Source organism: Centroberyx gerrardi, chromosome 18 (genome assembly GCF_048128805.1).
Source record: "Centroberyx gerrardi isolate f3 chromosome 18, fCenGer3.hap1.cur.20231027, whole genome shotgun sequence".
In the NCBI taxonomy this organism is placed as follows: domain Eukaryota; kingdom Metazoa; phylum Chordata; class Actinopteri; order Beryciformes; family Berycidae; genus Centroberyx; species Centroberyx gerrardi.
This window is the reverse complement of record NC_136014.1, coordinates 6,839,751-6,859,435: the sequence shown is the minus strand read 5'-3', so window position 1 is coordinate 6,859,435 and position 19,685 is coordinate 6,839,751. Positions and strand designations below refer to the sequence as shown.

At 44.6% G+C, this 19,685-nt stretch overlaps 1 protein-coding gene across 1 annotated transcript in view; it reads right to left on the bottom strand.

Annotated features, from left to right (window-relative positions):
- Positions 1 to 1,090: 1,090 nt before the first annotated feature.
- The window catches only part of susd6 (sushi domain containing 6), a 35,791-nt gene continuing 17,196 nt past the window's right edge, over positions 1,091 to 19,685 (bottom strand). The window contains exons 3-7 of the mRNA XM_071906997.2: positions 7,344 to 7,538; positions 6,556 to 6,750; positions 6,077 to 6,215; positions 4,540 to 5,012; positions 1,091 to 3,577 (exon numbers count right to left, since the gene is read on the bottom strand). Coding sequence (XP_071763098.2) covers positions 3,552 to 3,577; positions 4,540 to 5,012; positions 6,077 to 6,215; positions 6,556 to 6,750; positions 7,344 to 7,538 — 1,028 coding nt within the window. The 3' untranslated portion in view covers positions 1,091 to 3,551. The remainder of the gene's footprint in view (positions 3,578 to 4,539; positions 5,013 to 6,076; positions 6,216 to 6,555; positions 6,751 to 7,343; positions 7,539 to 19,685) is intronic.

Sequence of the window (19,685 nt, the reverse complement as noted above, 5' to 3'; positions counted from 1 at the left end):
GCTCACTTGGTGGGAAGCTTGCACGGGGAAACAAAGTTGTAGTTGTTTTTTCTGACCACTAGGTGTCACGCAGACATAAGGGCAGAAAGCAGTGCCAGTGCTCTTCGTTCAAGTGGATACTAATGATACAGATAATAGGAGGAAGAAGAAGAAGGAGGAGGAGAAAGGGGAGGAAAAGGAGGAGGAGAAGAAGAAGGAGAAACCCGGAAATCACTGCTAGAGTTAAAAAAACCAAAACATAAAAATGAACAGTTAAAGAAATATAAAAGCAAGACAAGAGACATAAAACAAACTATAAAACTTAAGTCAGAAACGATCAAATGAGTTTTAAGAGGTGATTTAAAAGATGCTAAAGATGGCTAACCTGAGGCAGGTCACTCCAAAGTCTAATCAAGCAGAACAGCATCATTCAGGAAGCACTTCTGAATCAATATTCCAATAAACAAACACGACCTTTGGCCGAGGCTGAAGGGACTTCCTGTCTGCAGTGGTAAATGTTTGACTTCACTTGATACAAGAGTTTAAATCACAATCCAGTTTGTTGGCGTTGACATGGAATTGATGGGGAGCAGATGGAGTACGCCCTTAAGAAAAATAACTGTAGTAAACCTGCAATGCATTATAGGAGGATACTAAGCCTATATAAATATCACAGCAAAAAATATGTCTCCATCAGAATATTATAGGGATGTTATAGTGATATTATGAGATAAAAAAAATGCCATAAAGTATGATATGGTTGCTGTAAGCTTACTATTGAGTACCACTGGCACACTACAAGTAGCTATAGCAATATTATGGTCATTATTCATTGAGGTAGTTGCTTCCAACAGATATTGAACAAGGCTGATATATCTCTTTTTGTCTCTGCAGTAGGTGTATTGGCTTCCCATGTACAGAACAAGGTTCAGATCTTCCAGGCTGCATTACATGGGAAGCTCATCCAAAGCAAATTATCATTATATTCTTTGGACTGATAAGTAGATGCATATCGCCAAGGTTAATAGGCTTCTTGGCAAAGCTAAAAAATAAAAAAAAAAAACCCTCTTGGACACAGTCAGACATGAGCTTGAATAAATGACACCTCATCTTCCACACTTCAAAAGAAAGCTTTAATTAGAAAGTTATATACACACTGTAAAATTAAATTAAACTTTATACAAATATTAAATTACTATCTTCACACCCACTGCCATGTACAGAGGAAAAAAAAACCAAAGCTGAAAGCATTGAAAGTCAGAATCAAGATGTGTACTTTTTTTTTTTTCCTGGTATTTTTCAGGGAAGCGACACCGTACAACAGTGCTTCTGGACGCAAAAGTTCATTTCAGATTTTTTTTTTCTTTTAATCCCATAACATTTAGATGCCTTGCAGCAGAAGAGAAGCAAAGGAATAGTGAAATATTATAGGTGCTTATAGGTTGTTTACTATCACAGTAGCCGGAAAAGCCTGGGGGAGGACAGAGAAAGGACGGACATTCTTTTAGTCGTGTCCAAAACAAAAAAAGTCAACTCATTGATAAATACACAAGACAGTTTTATGCATAGAATAGAAAAGAATAGAGTAAGGCCATTGGGAAAACAGAAGATGTTGCAATATTGTAAAGCAACAAATATGGAGGCTTAAGATTATACACCAAAAAAAAAAAAAAAAGGAAATGTACAGGTCTAAGGCAACATTCTCTGTTTGCATTAATGTAGCCGTTAACAATGACAGACAGCCACTAATGAGAAATAAAGAGCAGAACAGAAATGATGACAGGTTGCTCTGTTTTCTCCAAGCAGTTGGGCTTGAAAAGTCATTCTCCGTACCCATCGGAGTCATGCTGTTTCCAGGGTGACCAGCTCAACCATTTCAAGTGGTTATGAAAACGGAGGGCGACTGACAACGAATAACATGATTCTCTCTCGTATTTGCGCTTGGCATTAGAAGGAGGGGGGGGGGGGGGGCGTATATAACATAACTTTCTATCACTGCAACCAGTTGCAGTAGTGTCAGTAATGCGCAGAAGTGGAGTCTTAAGTTCAGTATGAAGGCAGATGTGACCCAGTTCCACTAAGGAGACTTCTGTTTTCCAGCCACTCAGCAGAAACGATAAATATTCTAGTTGGAGAATAAATGAATAATACACACATTGTGTACTGGTCTCATTCCCTATAGCGACGCTGGTTTGTTCATGTGACTTATTCAACGCCGAGGGGGAGATTTGCTAATGGTGCAAGACAGGGGGCCATTGTTGAGCCGGCCTCTGATCTGCACAGAGGCAAATCAGGAGGAGGCTTATTTCGTATCGGGGGGCCTACCATATGAGGACATGTCCTCTCTCTTGCCTAGCTGACACACAGATACAGACACACACACACAGACACACACTCTTGCAAACCCAGATTCAGCATCTCAAAGCAGAGCCACACACCAAACAATAAATAGAGTGGGGGGGGGGGGGGATAAACACAAAACAACCCCAAAGTTCGGTCATGCGCCAAATCGCCAGGTTGAAAGACAACCCCCCTCCCCGGCTTTCAGACAAAATATGTCTCCCTTCCCTTATCAGACAGATACAGGCAAGATGTGTCGCACAGTTTCACAGGCAATTGATGCGCCTTGGAAGCGAAACACCAATCAATCCCAGTCATGCCGACAGAGAGGGAGCACCTTACAGATACCGGGTGCGGTTGGCAACAGAAAAAGCGAGAAGCATCTTTTTTTTATTTTTTTTTGTTAGCTGTGATATAGCGGCATGTAAAAGATTGCGCCCCGCTTTTTTTTGCTCTTGTGAGGTGGTTCTCGATCCCGCTATCCGCACGCTAGACGCCGACGGGATACACGGGTAGCTAGAGAGAGAGAGAGAGAGAGATAGGGTGAGAGAGGAGGATTCATGCTTCATTCAGAGCGGGCCACCGTGCCTGTGACAGTGGTGACTAGAAACAACATGCAGTATTCACAAAGAGGGCTGCGAACCCAGCCGTCTCTCACTAGTTTTCAAGTACAGCGGGGAGACGCTTCTGCACGCCACAGCAGGAGGAGTGAAAATCACAGGTTTTTTTTAATTTTTTTATCCGCAGTAATCCCAGTCAGAGACGTCGTGTCTCGGTTGCTGAAGCCGTTGTGAGCGCTGTCAATAGAGAAGTACACCTGGGAGGAGGCGAGTGTATATAGTAATACATGGCCTACAGTACACAACCTTGACTCAGTATCTATGCTTTGCTCATATACACAGGATCTACAGGATTCATGTTGAGCCGAAACCACTTCGTCAGTTAGATCCGGCGGCCGGGCCGTAGCGGATCTAGGCGCCCGTCGGTGCTCCGTCATCGCTTAGGGTGCAGAGAAAAGGGGTGCGAGTCGAGTTTTTGGTTGGCCGGCTTTGCTGCGCGTGGGTAGCAGTGGCAGAGCAGGCTGCATGGGGAATGGGCGTAGTCGTAGTCTTTTCTGCGCTGGCTGCTGACGGGTTCGGGGGGAAAGGAGGTTGACAGCCACAGTCAGTCCTGGTCAGCAGTAAAGAGAAGGCGGGAGATAGGGGCTCTGCTGCTGAGGCTGCTGGCAGGCTTCATGCTTCCTTCAACAGGGGAATATCTGCAGGGGAACAGAACAGATCAGACATATTAGAAGAGCAGTGGAGGGCTTAGATTCTTGAAGTCTCAATATTACCTGCTAGGTTGTCAAAATCTCCAAAAGGAGAATTTTTAATTCTTTTTCTGACATTATTCTATTTCACGTAGTACGCAATGAGTTATATCCCCCGAAACATTTGAATATGGATGGATTCAGCAAAATGACAGTGAAAGGGACACTCAGTCAATATTTTATGTGAATGCAGGATCTGAAATTACCACTTGCCAAGCGCCAAATGCCAGTAAAATTTGTCTTTGACAGATAAATCAATGAGGATCTCCTGCCACACTGGCCAGTAACTTTTTCAGACGATAACATTTCAATGCCTCGGGTATATTCAGTCTTCGGTCTTAACCTGTTCTCAAGCTTTGCTCCTGCTGACCACCGTACACACTCTGACTGTTAGCCAATCAAAACAAAGCAAAACAATGGCTCTGTATCAAATACACTCTTGATTGGCTGCTTGTTACGCTGCTCTACACAAATCAGGAGCGTCTAAACACCTGCAAACTTTCCTTCCCGTTTCTCCACTGCGTGGACGGTTAGCTGAAACATAACATTATTCTAACGTGCTGATTCAATTCATGATGAGTTACAAACTTGATCCATTGTAGAAGTGAGCGACCAAGTTTTAAATCAAAATTCTGAATCTGCTCTCGTCTCTTTATTGAATGTTTCACACAGTGCCTGATTCTATACAGGTAATAGCACTGAGAACAGGTAGGGGGGATATATTTCTATATATATATTAATTATGTTGGCTAGAAAAATTATTCTCAGCAGGTAAATTCTTTTGTTTTAGCGGCCCTTGGCAGGTGAGCAAAAAGTTAATTTCAGACTCTGTGTGAACGACTTCATGTCTTGGGTGAAAAAGCCTATCTGGGAGTAACCCGACACCCTGCTCCCCGACCGCTGCCTCTTACCGTCGGAGAACTCATCCGTGGAGGTGACAGAGAGCAGACTGTGCTGGTCGCTGCTCTCAGAGTCTCTACGGAGGGGCAGGGGGGCCGCGCACGCACCCCCGGGGTGCTCTCTAGCCCATGACGATGAGGAGGAGGAGGAGGAGGAGGAGGGGGCCTGATGAACCAGCACCGTCTCCGCGTGACGCCGGGAGGAGAAGGATGAGGAGGTGGATGGGAGGCAGAAGTCTAAGTCTCTGTGGTGGTGGGTCCTGCCGGGGCCCTGGCCCCCCGTGGCACCCTGGGGGAGGCCCTCGGAGAGCACGATCGGGACCCGCGACTCCGGTGGAGGAGGGGGAGAAGGAGGAGGAGGGGGAGGACTGGAGGCGCTGCAGGCCCCGCCGCTGCCGTACACGGCCTCCTCGTAGGAGGGCAGCGTCACCTGGACCCCCTCCACCATGATGGAGCTAGGCTGGCCTGAGATTCCCTGCTCCCTCCTGGTGGAGTGGGGAGAGAGAGACAGTCAGAGAGAGAGACAGAGAAAGAGAGAGAGAGACAGAGGGAATGGGGGCAGAACAGAAACCCAGGCTGAGTTTTAAAGGCATGCTGCAGTCATGTGTGTTGCGTGCCACAGCACAGTCTCTCAGCGGAGGTGATTAGAGTCGATTGTGCAATCCCCTTTATAGCAGGCTGCACCGAGCCCTCAGGCCCACTACACAATCAACAAGAGTGCCAATGAGCATTAGATCAAATCGTTCTGGCCTTTTTATCACAGAGCCACAGCAGGGACTGTTACTGACCGGAATGGGTTTAACTACTTCTTCATACTTTTACTTTCATTTCTCAAGTATTTGAGTCATACCAACTTGCAAAACCAGTTGCCAGGTGCAACTCTAATTGCACTAGCCTGTGGAGTATCTTTCCTACATAGCTGCCTTATTTGCATAGAGTAGATGGTTTTAACGGATACATTTGATGTCTGGAAAGGTGTGTAGAAGGATAGAAACATGACCAAAGTCTTCCAAAGAGAGAACATTTAAGATGCATCGAACATTTAAAAGGTAGCATTTTAACATCAATAAATCACTAATACATACATTTTTAATGTGGCATTAGTATAATTACTGTAAACAAAGAAGACCATCACAGAGGAGATCGGCATCCTCTACCGGCGTCTACACTGCATTTTACACTGTGTGCCATCGGGTTGGATTTCATGGTGGATTGTTTTATGGGACAAAGCAACATCTTCTTTATGATAGGAAGCAACAGGATTCATGGGAAATGTGGTCTTAATCTTGAGACACTAGCACTAACAATACCACTGGTGTGAGAGAGACTTCCAATCATCTTGACCATGATCATCTTTGTGTACGGTAATTATACCAAGGTATCAACAATTGCATACATGACACTGATATTTAAAAATGCTACATGTAGCACCTTTACTTGGTTTGAAAAAAGGTCCATTTAACAATGAAATTTAGGGTGGGCATTAAAATTGGGGTTAGGTTAAGATCACAGTAAAGATTTAAGGTAGTAACGTGTGTGTGTGTCTCACCTGCTGTGATGGAAGGACTTGAGTTTGGGCTGTAGCAGTACAAACAGCACCACTAACAGCAGGATGAGGGCCACAGAACTGGCTGTGGACGCCACAATGGAGAGAGCTGGCATGCCCAGCGGAGAGCTTGGCTCCTTGTCTGCGGGACCCAGTGAGAGAGAAGTGGAGAAAGTGAAAGAAAGAAAGAAAAAAGAGAGAGACAAAAAGAGAGGGACAGACAGCAGTCAGGAGGGTTACAAGAGAGCACAGGCAAATACACATCCGTCTCCTTATTCAACTAGTCTAGCAATAATCACGCCTTAACTAGGTGAATGAGGGTTGCCACTGATTGCCAATGTGCAATGTACTTAAGATTTAAAAGAGAACACACAGTGGGCACAGATTCTGTCTAAATTTCCTGCATGCACACATAACTAACTATGCATGCACACAAACAAAAACAAAACACACACACAAACGTAAGCAGAGGTGACACACACCTTGGCTGAGTCGGCAGCTAATCTGCATGGGAGCGTCCCACTCGCCGTTCTGGCAGGTGAGGAACTTGTAGTCTCCCTTCAGAGCGTAGCCCTCGTCGCAGAAGTACTCGATGACCGTCTTCTGGGTGAGGCGGTGGCAGGGGGAGGGGTGACAGCGGTAGCCCCCGTTCTCCGGCTCGGTGGGGGGCAAACACACTGGGGAGAGGCAGAGGCAGCGGAGCTCTTTAACAGTCTGAGCTGTTGCATTATGCACAGAAACTGCGGTTGACAGAAATTTCTCTGTGTGCTCGGTGTTGATTTCTGCGGTGTAAGTGTTCAGATTTCGGGGGAAATTTCTTCATGTTCCCTGCTGGCTCTGAGGGATTGAGTGTACAGATTTTGCCTATGTGTGTGTGAGTGTGCATTCATTGTTCAAAACCACACATCAAAACCGTATAAAAGTGTGTAATCCTCACTGTTGGGACATATGGTGGAGTGTGCTATTGCATTAATGTGAGATTGTATTTTTATCTTTGGTGTCGTCATGCATGCTCAACCTCGTAACTCCATAAAGTCAACTTTTCAGGAATTGAGAAAAAATGGTTCATCATCCCATGAACTTTTGCAATTAGGATAAGGGCTTTATGTGGATTGGAAAGGTGTGTACTCATTCAGTCAGCACAGACATATTCAGCGGGCAAACTTTTAAGATATTTCAGAGACTGCATAGACTTTAAATTCAAATTGAAAACTAAAAAAAACCCAAGCAACAAGGCTTTCAGTATGCAGCAGTGTTGTGTCTTGCTCACCATTGCTGCGGATGCAGCGCGGGGGCTGGTGGGACCATGCTCCGGAGCTGGTGCAGATGATGGTGGTGGATCCGTCTGCGGTGTAGCCGGGCTGACAGCCGTAGGTGAGCAGGGTGCCCGGGGGGAAGGAGCCCCGGTTAGCCTCGGTCTGGTTCACCAGGTCTCCGTGCGTCACGTCGGCCGGCCGCGGACAGCCTGGAGATAAAGAAACAAGAAGAGAGAATAAGAGTTAGCAGGGGTGTTCAGGGGCATAAATTAGGGGGTCTTAAAGTTTGGTTTTCTGAATAGGACCCAAATGAGAAATTCAGCCTCTTCCTCTGGCTCCAGGCTGGTCCCTGGCTCATGTTATTTACTCCTGTTATGTAGGGAACTACCAGCTATAGGCTGGCAGCCAATTTGGGGTCCTGACCCATATTTTAATAATGGAAGGTAATAAGGTAATTATAAGGCATGGGAATATACCGAGTGGAGTTAGAGGCTGCTTCTAGAGGGATCCCATCTTAATTCTCAATTCACACAGGGATTTCCTCAGTGTATTACAGGCCTGGTGAGCCACCTGGGCTAATTTGCTTCACCATGAGGCCTAGATATTTGAAAAATAAATAACGTATCGTAAAATAAAGCATCTAACATTACTAACATTGCTTGGGGTGGCTGGCTACATCGAAGCCAAATAAAGAACCCTGATAATAGTCCTGTTTTCCAATGCCTTTCTGGTATTACATTAATATGGGGCTGGTGGAATATTGTGCTATTCTATCATTAGCTGACATAAACCTGCCACTAGTCGCCTCCGTAGGCAGTTGCCACTGGGCCAAACAACTTTTCGGAAGGAAACTCTGTCAAGTTGACAGGCTGAGCTGCTAATTAAGGCTCTGAGGTATTGTTACTTGAAACTAGGCTGCATTTTACACAGACAACAAGGGAAAAGCACTGTGTCAAGGTGACAAGGTAGGTGGAGACAGTCATGCTGCACAGTACAGAACACCTTGAGTGCCTATAGTGGATTAAAATGTCACAAGTAGCTTCATCTAGATCTCATTTCTCTCGATTATCCCCTGCTCATTAAACTGTCTTCATCCCATGCCAGCATCGGGTCTATCTGTCTGACGGTGAGACGGGATCTTTAGCGGGGCTCATTTACTGTGTTATAATGACAGACTTGAAGCTCTAAGCCAGCCAATAAAGACAGGATGAGGCAGGAGACCTAAAGTTAATTGCGCTTTGATCCACTTTCCCATGCTCCATCTATGACGCTGCAATGTCACGCCAGGCTGTGTGTATGTGCGTGTGTGTGTGTTTGTTTCATCGCAGTATGAGAGAGCAAATTACCTCTCTGAATTTGTGCCAGTAAACTCCCACAGCGCCTAACACTCCCCAAACACAAGAACGTGTGCGCGCGCGCACACACACACACACACGCACACACACACAGACACACACACACACATACACCTTGGAGCTTCAATCTGGCGGGAGCAGAGCAGCCTATATCCAGCAGGTCTGACATAATATTGCACCACCTGTGCAAACAGAGACATGACACAGCAGGAGGCTGACTTTACTTTCAGTATTACTGATCTTAAAGACTCATGTGGAAATCAAGGGTACAAACACACCTACTTTATTGGCACTAATCTGGCTCATCTGTCAAGAGGTAACCATTTGGGCTAGGTTTCAGTGGAAATTTTTCAATACTAAATGTATACTTCAGATACTTTGAATTCTATTTGGCTCTCAAACATGTAAATTATGTTATCTCATCTGCCATAGAAAGTGAAAGGTTTTCAGTGTTTCATTTGTACATCGTCATTTGCTTTCTTGAATTGAGTTACCGGTAATAGTATGTGCAATTGATTTTTCTGAGTAGCAAAGCCCAAAAACAAAACTAGAAACTTGAGACAGCACTGCAAAAGCATTTAACACCCCACTTTGAACATTTACGATACTTCTGATAACCTTTCAATCAATCCTGATGGACATATTTACTTGGTATGGTACCAGTAAGTTGACTATCATCATTGGATCCTCAGTCTGAGTAAATAAATTTATCAGTGGTCTAGTACAGTGTCCTTTTGCTTGTCTGAGATATACAAGCAGACTGGCATGGCAAACAAACACTTTGTGTTGCCTCTATGTGTGTTTATAGAGCGAAAGAGATAGCATTTCCATTGCACCTCCTCTAAAACATCCTCTAATCTCTGGGGGGGAAATGTGGCTCTAAGCTGGCAGCACAAGATTAAATGCAAACACTCAAACGTGCGCTCGCCTACACACACACACACACACACACACACACACATATAAAGACACAAACACAAAGTCAACACCCACTAACAAAGACACTCCCAGGACTAAGTGGTGTGATGGCGTTTGGTCAGGGACAGATGTTTAGTGTGTGTGTCTCTGTGTGCTGGCTCAGTGGAAAAAACACCCGACACAAGGCAAGAGCAAAGGCCTTTAAATCTTTGACACACAAACACATGCACTCTCTCTGTCTCTCTCGCACTTACACACAATCCGCACATTCACATACACACACACAGTTGTTGGTCTGCTCCTCCTGCGAATGACATTTGACACCATGACCCGAGCAGTCGTCCTTTGAGATGCTTCAGGGCGACTAAGGGCCCCCCGAGGAGGAGATGGTGCTAATGGATGTGGTGAGAGTGATGAATTGATGACCCCAGGCTGGGAGGCAGCAGGGGAACGAACAGGCCTGGAGGGGGCAGTTTAGGCCAATAGCCTCTAGTTGGCAGCCACTTTAATGATCTTTTGTGGTGCCCCTGCAAGGCTGTTAATAGAACTATAGATGACTGATGAGTGTTAATGGGATTCATCATCTTTTGCTATTGAGGTGCTTTCTCATTGAGCTGATGGACTGCCGTGGAGATGTATAGCCTACATGTGCAAACACACACACACACACACACACACACACACACACACACACACACACACAGTGAGGTACATGTATGCACTATTTGGAGGAGCGGTGGGGGTATGGTGCTATGTTCTTGTCTTTATGCTTCAGCGTGGACGTTAGTAGCAACTAACAAGGTCCCAAATACATAATGAACAGATACGCACACACACACACACACTTCTCCTTCCATGCTACATCTCTTGAGAACAGCACACCTCAAATTCGTGTCAGCTTAAAGTGGCAACAAAGAAAAAAGAAACAACATTGATAATGCAGTGTCAGAAAAGTGGTAGTAAAACTTAAAGCTGTGCAGAATTTTGACTTAAACCCGCTCTCCTATGGGATTATACTTCTGTGTCGAAAGTAGTCACAGACTAGATAGATGGTAACTCAGATCGAGGCTGTGAGGCAAATATATTCAACATCAACAGTGGAGCTCAGCTAAAAAATCTGCCTTTGCAAATTCTGCAAGTCACTGAAGAGGGAGAGAGAGAGAGGGGAGAGAGATAAAGAGAGTCAGAAATAGAGAGAGGGAAGTGAGATTGTAGAAAGGAGAGGAATCTTCACTGAGCTGTTAAAAAAAATGGGAGGTTTTCCTTTTGGACCCGATTTGTCCTAGTGACACCTATCCAGGAGGGTCGAAACCCTGCTAAAATTGAACTCTAAAATAAGGACACTCTGGGGAAATGGAGGAGGGTTGGCAGCACTGGAAATCCGAAAAGGAAAAAAAAAAAAAGAGAGATTACCGGAACAGAGAAGAAGAGTGGGGCTGGGGAGGTAGCAAAGAGAGTTAGACAGGAACTGAGACGCGGAAAGAGAGGAAAAACACTGAGGGGAAACCGCCGTCGTCAGAGACAGAGAGATACGTCAGCTTCTCGGAGCGCTGTGGCCCTGAGCGATGAGAAGCCGGGGAGAGACGTGCCGTGGCAGGTCGACTAATAGTTCTCCATGTGAGGGAGAGGCTCTGTACAATAACAATGGAAGGAGGAGGCAGCCGCCAGCTACAGTACATACCACACTGGGGGTTGGGCCGGCAGAAACGGAGAGACACTGTTCTAGGCAAGAATGAACGCTGGTTTCGACTCCAGAGATGGTGTAGCGGTTAAGATACGCACGCTTGCCGTCTCCCTCTCAGCCTTCCTACTGTCTCAATAAAGAGAAAATACTAACAGGGGGGGTAGACTGAACACTCTCCTTAAAAAACAAACAGAACACTGATTAAAGTACTAAAGCGATGCCAGAGTGGATTTGCGTCTGTCTGAGCATGCCTATGCTTTATGCGTATAAGGAAGGGAGTGAGTCATGGTTAAACACAAGCTGTTCTCCCACTATTCTGATGTTAAGTGTTTGCTCAAAAGAATGGGTGTTTGATAAATGTCAAAAAACGGCAATGACTAAAATGGAGGCGTAAGTGCCTTTGCGAAAGCTAGTGGAAAGAGTGGGCAACACAGAGAAAAGTGTGGCATTTTAAGACAAAGAAAAGGTCTGGCCAGTCAAGGGAGGGAATGTCTAGTATTTTGCATGTTACGGTGCTTTTGAGATGATTCAAAGCCAGCCTGCAATGCCCACTAAGCATGCAAGACGTACAAATTGTGCTTAACCTTTGGCATGCGGCGTGTTGAATTCAATAAACTGCACGCACAAGGAGGTGAAACTGCTACCGATCTTCTGGCCGCACAATAGTGAGCTGATCAAAGAGCTTAATTGTCAAAAGGTCGGAGTATTCCTTCAAGTGGTGGGAGGATTGGGCTGGGACAGAGCACCCGGGAGGCTGATTCCTAATCCCGACATCCACCGCCTTAAGGCTGCGCCGGAGGAGACTCGGGCCGTGGGGGGCGTTAAAATCCCCTGCCTTGCTGTGAATATCTCCCCTTCCCCATCTGCTACCAGTGGCACTCGCCCGCTAGGAGATGGAGGGATGGAAGGAAAGAGTGGAAGGGGGAGGGTGAGGGGAAGGCAAGGGTCTTAGCCCTCTCTGCCCGGGCAAATTAAAATTCTAATTATCCTCTATTACAAGCTGGGAGCGCTCTAAAGCAGATCACATTATTGTACTGATGACTTCTGCAGCCAGCTGTTTGGTCGCTCTATAGAACAATAGGCCGTGAGAGAGACAGCGCTTTCCTGTGTGTGTGTGTTGGGAAGCCGGGGAATGTGTGTGTATGTGTATGCTGAGGGGGGCTACGCGCTGGGGGCTTGGGTGTGTGTGTGTAGGGGTGGATTAAGTTAAAGACCGAGAGGATGATGATGCTCTCTCTGGCCTGGTAAATATGTTTTTGTTCCTTTGTCGGTCTCTAAGTCCTCTGTTGTTGTTGTTGTCGATGATGTTGTTGTCGTTGCGGGACGTGGGGACGGAGGGTGTTTTTGTTTTTGCCACGTTCCCCTGCCTCTCCCCGCTAATCCGGGGGATTTTTTAGCCAAGCTGTCGTTATTAGAGTGCAGTAGAGTGCCGTAGAGCCCATAGCGTGGTACTGTTGGAACGGATAAGAGGGCTCCCCGCTCACTGCTGCCACCGGTGGATAGTGGTTAGCTGAAATGCTGGAAAGAGATGAAAGATGGAGCAAGAGTGTGTTGGGGCGTGTGTGTGTGTGTTGAATGATTTATTGGATTCACAGATGCTACAACATGAGAATGTTGAAATACTTACCTGGAATTAATTTCACAATACACTAGTGAGAATGAGACATCTGTGAGACATGACTCCCTCAATCCCAGAAATATAAAATGAGAAGATTGGTAAATAGTCCAATGGGAGATATTCCCACTAGCTTCCATTGCAGACCTAGTGAAAGTCATTCACACATCACCTAAAAGGTAATGTAGACTAGAAACTAGAAAGTATAAGGGGAGTCATATCGCAACTGCACAATGTTATGAAGCCAAGAATGATCTCTCACCATTGCTTGCACTCACTCTCTCTTTCTTTCGTTCTTTCACACGTACACAAACATCACAGATGAGCTTTCGGTGAGTGACACTTCGCGCTGTATAAAGTGACACAACTCAATACGCTGGGGCTGGGTGTGTGACACGGAACTGTAACATGGGACGTTTGATGTCTGGGAGAGCGATACTAGCAGTGTCACATTCTACTGTGTGCGAGTGTGAAGTCGTCATGCAGCAACGCTGACACACACACGGTCCAATTCACCTCCGCTCTCATATTCTGTCCACTCATAATAGCTGGGCCCTGACTGAAAGAGAAAGACAGACAGAAGTGAGAAGTGGGTGAGACAGAGACAGAGAAAACCACAAACTTAAAAGACACTTTGATGAAAAAAAGAAGTGGCCAAAACAAAAGGGTAAAATGTAAAAAAAAAAAACAGCTTAAAAACAGGTCGAGAGAGAAAGCGCAATACAGTTGAAAATCATGGCAATCTAAAGCATGAAGCTCATTTTTTCCAAAACACACTGCTGTTCCATTCCAACTCCTGGGCTTCTGGGGGAAGGTGGAGAGACTTGACTGAGGAAAGGAGGAGGAGGAGAAGGAAGAAGAAGAGGGAGGGAGTGGGAGGGAGTGCGAGGGAGGTGCCGGCACGTTTGTACAAAGGCACATGCCTGAGTACACACAGATACAGGCGGACAGTGCACTCGGTATGCAAGTGTAGGTTGCATGTGTCCCGAGGCGCCTTTGTAAACAGCAGGTTCGCGTCGCTCATACTGGCACCCTATCTGTGTGTCTGTGAATGGGGGGTGGTGGGTTATGACTGCAAGCATTAGGAAGAGCATTGAGCCTTCATTTCATCACCCCACACACACACACACACACACACACACACACACACACACACTCCACAAAAGCCCGACCAGTGTGCCTAGCGTACACTGGTGCCAACGGCAATAGTGTCATTTGTACAGTCAACAGGAAGCTGGCCAGTATAACATGAGTCAAACAGCTGTGAGTTTCCAAGAGAGCACTTCCAGAGAACTGCACTGTCCGCCCTGCGCAGGCCTTCCTGCAGCTGCAACACACACACGCACACACACACCCACACAACACACACACCCTGGGTGAAGGAAGTCTCTAAACAGACAGAAACATCCTCCCTCTCACCACCCATTCCTCCCCTGCTCCAGCGAATTTAACAAGAAGCCACGTGTGCTGCTATTACACCCCATTGTTCCCGCTCACTGAGGGAGGGGGCACGCTGACAGATTTAAGCAGCGTGCCTCCGAAGAGGACAAGAGATAACTTTGCATTTGAAGGGTTAAATATGCATGAGAGGCCAAAGGGGGCGAGGGCCACGGGGGATGTTGCCATTGTGTGACCCCTTAACTTCCCACCCCCACCCACCCGAGACACACACAAACACACACACACACGCTGCCCTCTAGAAGCAGATGGGTGGATGTTGGGCGAAGGCGAACAGTGAGCACCCCCTTCTCTCTCTTCTATCTCTCTCTCTTTTCTCTCTTTCTCCCGAGGACAGCTGGGAGGCAGACATTCCTTCTTCTCAGCTTTCAGAGGAAAACAAAGAGAGTGTGTTTGGGACCCCTCCTACACACACGTGCATGTGTTCAGACACACACACACACACACACACACACACACACACACACAAACCCCCAACACTGTCAATGCAACTGTGGACTTATCATATTCCAGCAGTCTGGGCCTGCCAGCCAGCAGAGGTGTGAGTGCTGTGCTTGGGACATTTGTTCCCTCGCTGAAGGTGAAAGTCAGAGAGCTAATCCCAACCCTGCTTACCGGGGCTGTCATGCTGAGGTGTTGATAGTAACGGAGTCATTGGCGAGGGCAGTCAGTTAAATCTGTCTAGAGCTGTAATGGTATGGAAATTTGTAAAAAAACAGTGGTAAGACAGTAGCTTAGGCCTCAGCTGTCTTTTAAATAAACTTGACTCGAGTTGACTTGACATTGTCCTTACTGGCCAACTTATTTTGATTGCCAAACATGGGTTGTTTGGTGAAAAGATTTAGTTAAGCACCCTGGCTACGAGGAAAGCAGCATAAAACAAAGCATTCATATGGCAGAGAGCAGGACGACTGATAATAAAACAATTATTGTGTTTTTCTGGTTCATTTCAGATAACAATAGGATACATGATTGTGGTAACGTACACCTGCCAAAAACAAACAAAGAGGCAAGAAAAAAACACAATGAAACAGTAAAAACAGATAGAAATGGTGTCCCAAACCCTGCGGTATGCCTCCTATGATCGTAAAAGTTCAACAATGCGGCCATTGTTCCAGCCCTAAGTCCGTCTTCACCGCAGTGGAGTGTAACTGGACTTTGACTGAGCAACTGCTTTGGCAAGTCACCAAGAGGGTGAACAAATGGCACCCAGCATCAGTGTGTGTATAACCCCTTCAACACATGCTGCCTCTTCTGTTTAGGCGGCATAAAGATTATTGGCAGTTTCACCTCTGCTTGTCCAGTGTTTTTCACTACAGTGCATTCTAACACACTAGCATACTGTGAATGTTTAGTAGACAAGCAACTGCAGATTACTTTCATCTGAAAATGCACCATAGTCCGCTAAATACTGAAAGTGCTACTGATCTCCTTATCGCACAAGGGTAAGCTCATCAAAGGGCTTATTTGTCGAAAAGTCAGTGCATTCTTATAAGATAAGTCTACTTACAACGTTGTATAGCGAGGAACTGATTCTTAATTGTGTGATTGTCCAAACAGAACAGGACTGGTATCATGCAGATAGTCCTTGCTGATAATGTGTAATAATCTTCGACAGAGTAATAACCCTATCTGTGGATTTTGGCACAAAATCTGAAATCGAACTTGCTGGGATTACTAAATCAATTCTACTGAAAAGAGTAGAAAAGCTAGGGTCACCAGCAGCCTTTATCCGTCTTTGATTGAGACAACAGTATAAAAAAAAACAATGGAGGTGGCAAGAATACAGGAGTTTTATGTGGGAAAAAAAACCTGAATTCACAATAAAACATTAAAAAAAAAAAAAAAAAAAAAGAATATCCCCACTACAAAATTTCTAGCTCCTGAACACCCATCTGCAGGCTGCAACACATCACCATTTTCAGATAAGCTTACACACACGAACACACACACACTCAACCAGACCCCCTGTGTGGCCTGTTCATCAACAGCAGGCCATATGTCATACCTATACACACACAAGCAACCATATGGTACAAACCAGAGATGTCATAGGGTCCACAAGCAAGTCCCAGCGAAAGAAGCTAAATTAAGTCAAACATACACATAGATTCATGTCAAGACGAGTCAACTTTAGTTTTAAGCTTTGAACATTTGCTTTGAGAATGCATGGGTGCATTGCTGAACAATACACTGAATTCAAACTGAATGTTATATGAAAGAATACAGTATTTCTAGCCCAAAGGTTGCAACATGGGCATTTTATCCACTTTTACAATACAATCAATGAGTGAAGTAGAGAGAATGGAAAGTGTCTGGTAGATATACTTCCCTCAAGCCCAAAAATACTAGATAACAGGAGATCAGTTGTAGTGGGAAGTCCAATGAGAGACATTCCCATTATCTACCATCTATCAACATGGGACACATACAAAGTACATTTGATACTGCTTGCTAGCACTCTGACACAGTAAACAGCTTGTGGACACATACACAGATATGCAACTATGTCATCACCCAAAGCCTGTGTGACCAGACTACCATGAGCAATAAACAATACTAAATATAATGAAATAAAACTAAATATAATGATTTCAGTAATCTTGAGTCATCACAAACAAGTCACAAGCAAGTCTCAAGTAAGTCATGTCCCAAGTAAGTCATAGTCTAAGTCATAATGACTTGAGTCCACACCTCCGGTACAAACAGACATGTGCACATACAAACATACATACAGTACACATACATGCTTCTCATACATCCTGACCCAATCATCTAAATGGACTCCAGTGTAGCCTATACAAAGACCTTCGCCATTTGGCTGCTGTATGTTGCAGAGAGCTGTTTACAGATGATGTAATACGGACAGAGGGCATTAGAGTGGAGCGATGCCAACTATCCCATAAACATCTCAACACTCCATCTAATGGAGCGTGCAGGATGAGGGATGGGATCAGGACAATACAAAAAAAAACAGGAAATAATGGGAAGTGGACAGGAAATAATGAATGTTAATTAGGGCATCCCGGTGGCTAAGCTGAGGCTAAGGCATTTACCATGCACTTACAGTGTTATTAGTTCAACTCTGGCTCACAAGCATTGTGGTCAGCAGGTCGGTGTAGTGAGTAGGTAGACTGTCTTTCAACCAGAGGACTCAGGCTTAAAGACGAGATGAAATGAAAAATGCCTTTTTAACCCTTTTAGATCACATCCCTGGTCATACTGTGCACCTATTTAACAATATATGCCAAAAAAAATACCAAAAATCAATTTCATTGTATTCTTATATCAAAATTCAATCATGTTTTCTTCCTGTAAAACAAAATATGCCGTGTGCTTACGTAAGCATGCCCGTAACTAATTTCAACCAATAATATCATGACTAGGGCTGGGTATCGCCACTGATTTCCCAAATTGATTCGATTCCGATTCACAAGGTCCCGATTCGATTCGATTTCCGATTCGATTCGATTCGATTCAATATCGATTTGGTTAGGGATATTTCAGTTACAATATCAATTTTGCTTGGATATGTAAGAGATTCTTAGAGAACTAATGCTGTAAATTGTACAAGGAACCCTCTAACCTGGTGCATTATTAAAAATATTAATGTTTACATTAAGAATTGACCCCAAAGCAGTTACATTAATGTACTTTTTATTTAACATGACCAACACACTACAGCAGTCAACACAATATAGTGCAAGCAGGGGGTTCCCCAAATTTTTGAGTAGCCAGCCAGATGGGAAAAGTAGCCGGCTAAGGGATGTTTGCGATGGCAAGATACATTTTTCCGATGATGCATTTTTACCGAATTAATAAACAAACCTTAAATATGTTTATGAAAGCATGACTTAAAATAACATAAATAAACATTACAGGATCAATACTCAATTGAAAAATAAACTGATAATGTTTGACAATGTTTAATTGTGAATGTTTAATGTACTTTCTTCAGTCAGTGCAGAAGAAATAAGTAGTCTAAAACTAAAATATTATTACAAATAGTAATAAATATAATACCAAAGTGCATATTGTAGTCTTCTCAGAGCAAGACTAGATCTCTCTCCTGAGTACTACTGCACTCACAGAACTGAGATCCAATAATGATGGAAACATAAATCAGTTTAAATAATGATTTTACATGGTCATGGTAATGAAGCCCCTAAAATGATCTCCTCAGCTAAGGCCTTGTATTTAGCGTTATACAGTAGTTTCAGCTGTAACACTTCAGTTGAGTCCGTCGTTACCATGGCAACCGTTCGCTGCTCGTTGCGCAGAGGCTCGGCAGAGATCGCTATTATTTTTTTAACAAAATTAAAAAAACGCTCAACTCCCCATGCAATTTCACACACAGTTCAGTTATTAAGGAGACTGACAACCGCATTCTATAACCAAACTCACTACCTGAAAAATTCAGGTACTGATACTGAATTTGAGAGCGGATTCGGTTAGTCCGAACAGTGTGAACCAGAACGGGACTGGACAGCTGGTTGTTACGTGACGTTAAGGCTCAACACTCGTTATGTTACGTAACATTATCATCCTTAATTTGAAAGAGACGGAGGTAAGTGTTGTGAGACAGTCTCAATTTTTCTATCCAGTCTGTTTCCTCAACATTGCGGTTGTTCCAGTTCTGCGGCCTTCAGCCCAAATGTTGCTGTTAAAAGTATGAAGTTCCTGCGATGGAAAAAGAGAATATGACGCCGCTGTCAGTGGCGGTTTATTAAGATCTTATGGATAAACTGACGCCTCTGGTTACTGGTGTTACTGGTGTCAAATAAACTGAAAATACAGGCGATGGTAGCCGCCATATTGGTCTGAAGTAAACTTGACTATGGTTACAGACATTATTTCCAGCCATCGTGAGATCGGAGGAGTGGAGGAGTGACTCCTGTTACCCGTACAGACAGTCTGAGTCTAGTTATTTTACTTCAGTCTGCTCCAGTATGTAGGCTAACAGACATGCGCAGTCACTCTCATTCAAAAATTCTGTTGTCACTACCAAATTCTGGTAGTGTGAACATTTAGTGACATTCAGTTATAAAAGCAGCCGGCCAGACAGATGTGAGTAGATGGCTAAATAGCCGGCAGCCGGCGCTAGCAAGTTGTACAACTCTACAGACTCTACAGACATATATTGGGCATATATTAAAAGATCGATCTCGGGATTTTATGAATCGATATCGGATCATTCAAATGAAGATCGATTTGAATCGGAAAATCGATTTTTTAAACCCAGCCCTAATCATGACATCCACCCATCAATCAATCTTCAACTTTTAGCGCACAGAGCTAAGAGGCTAAGATTCATTAGTTAGCTAGC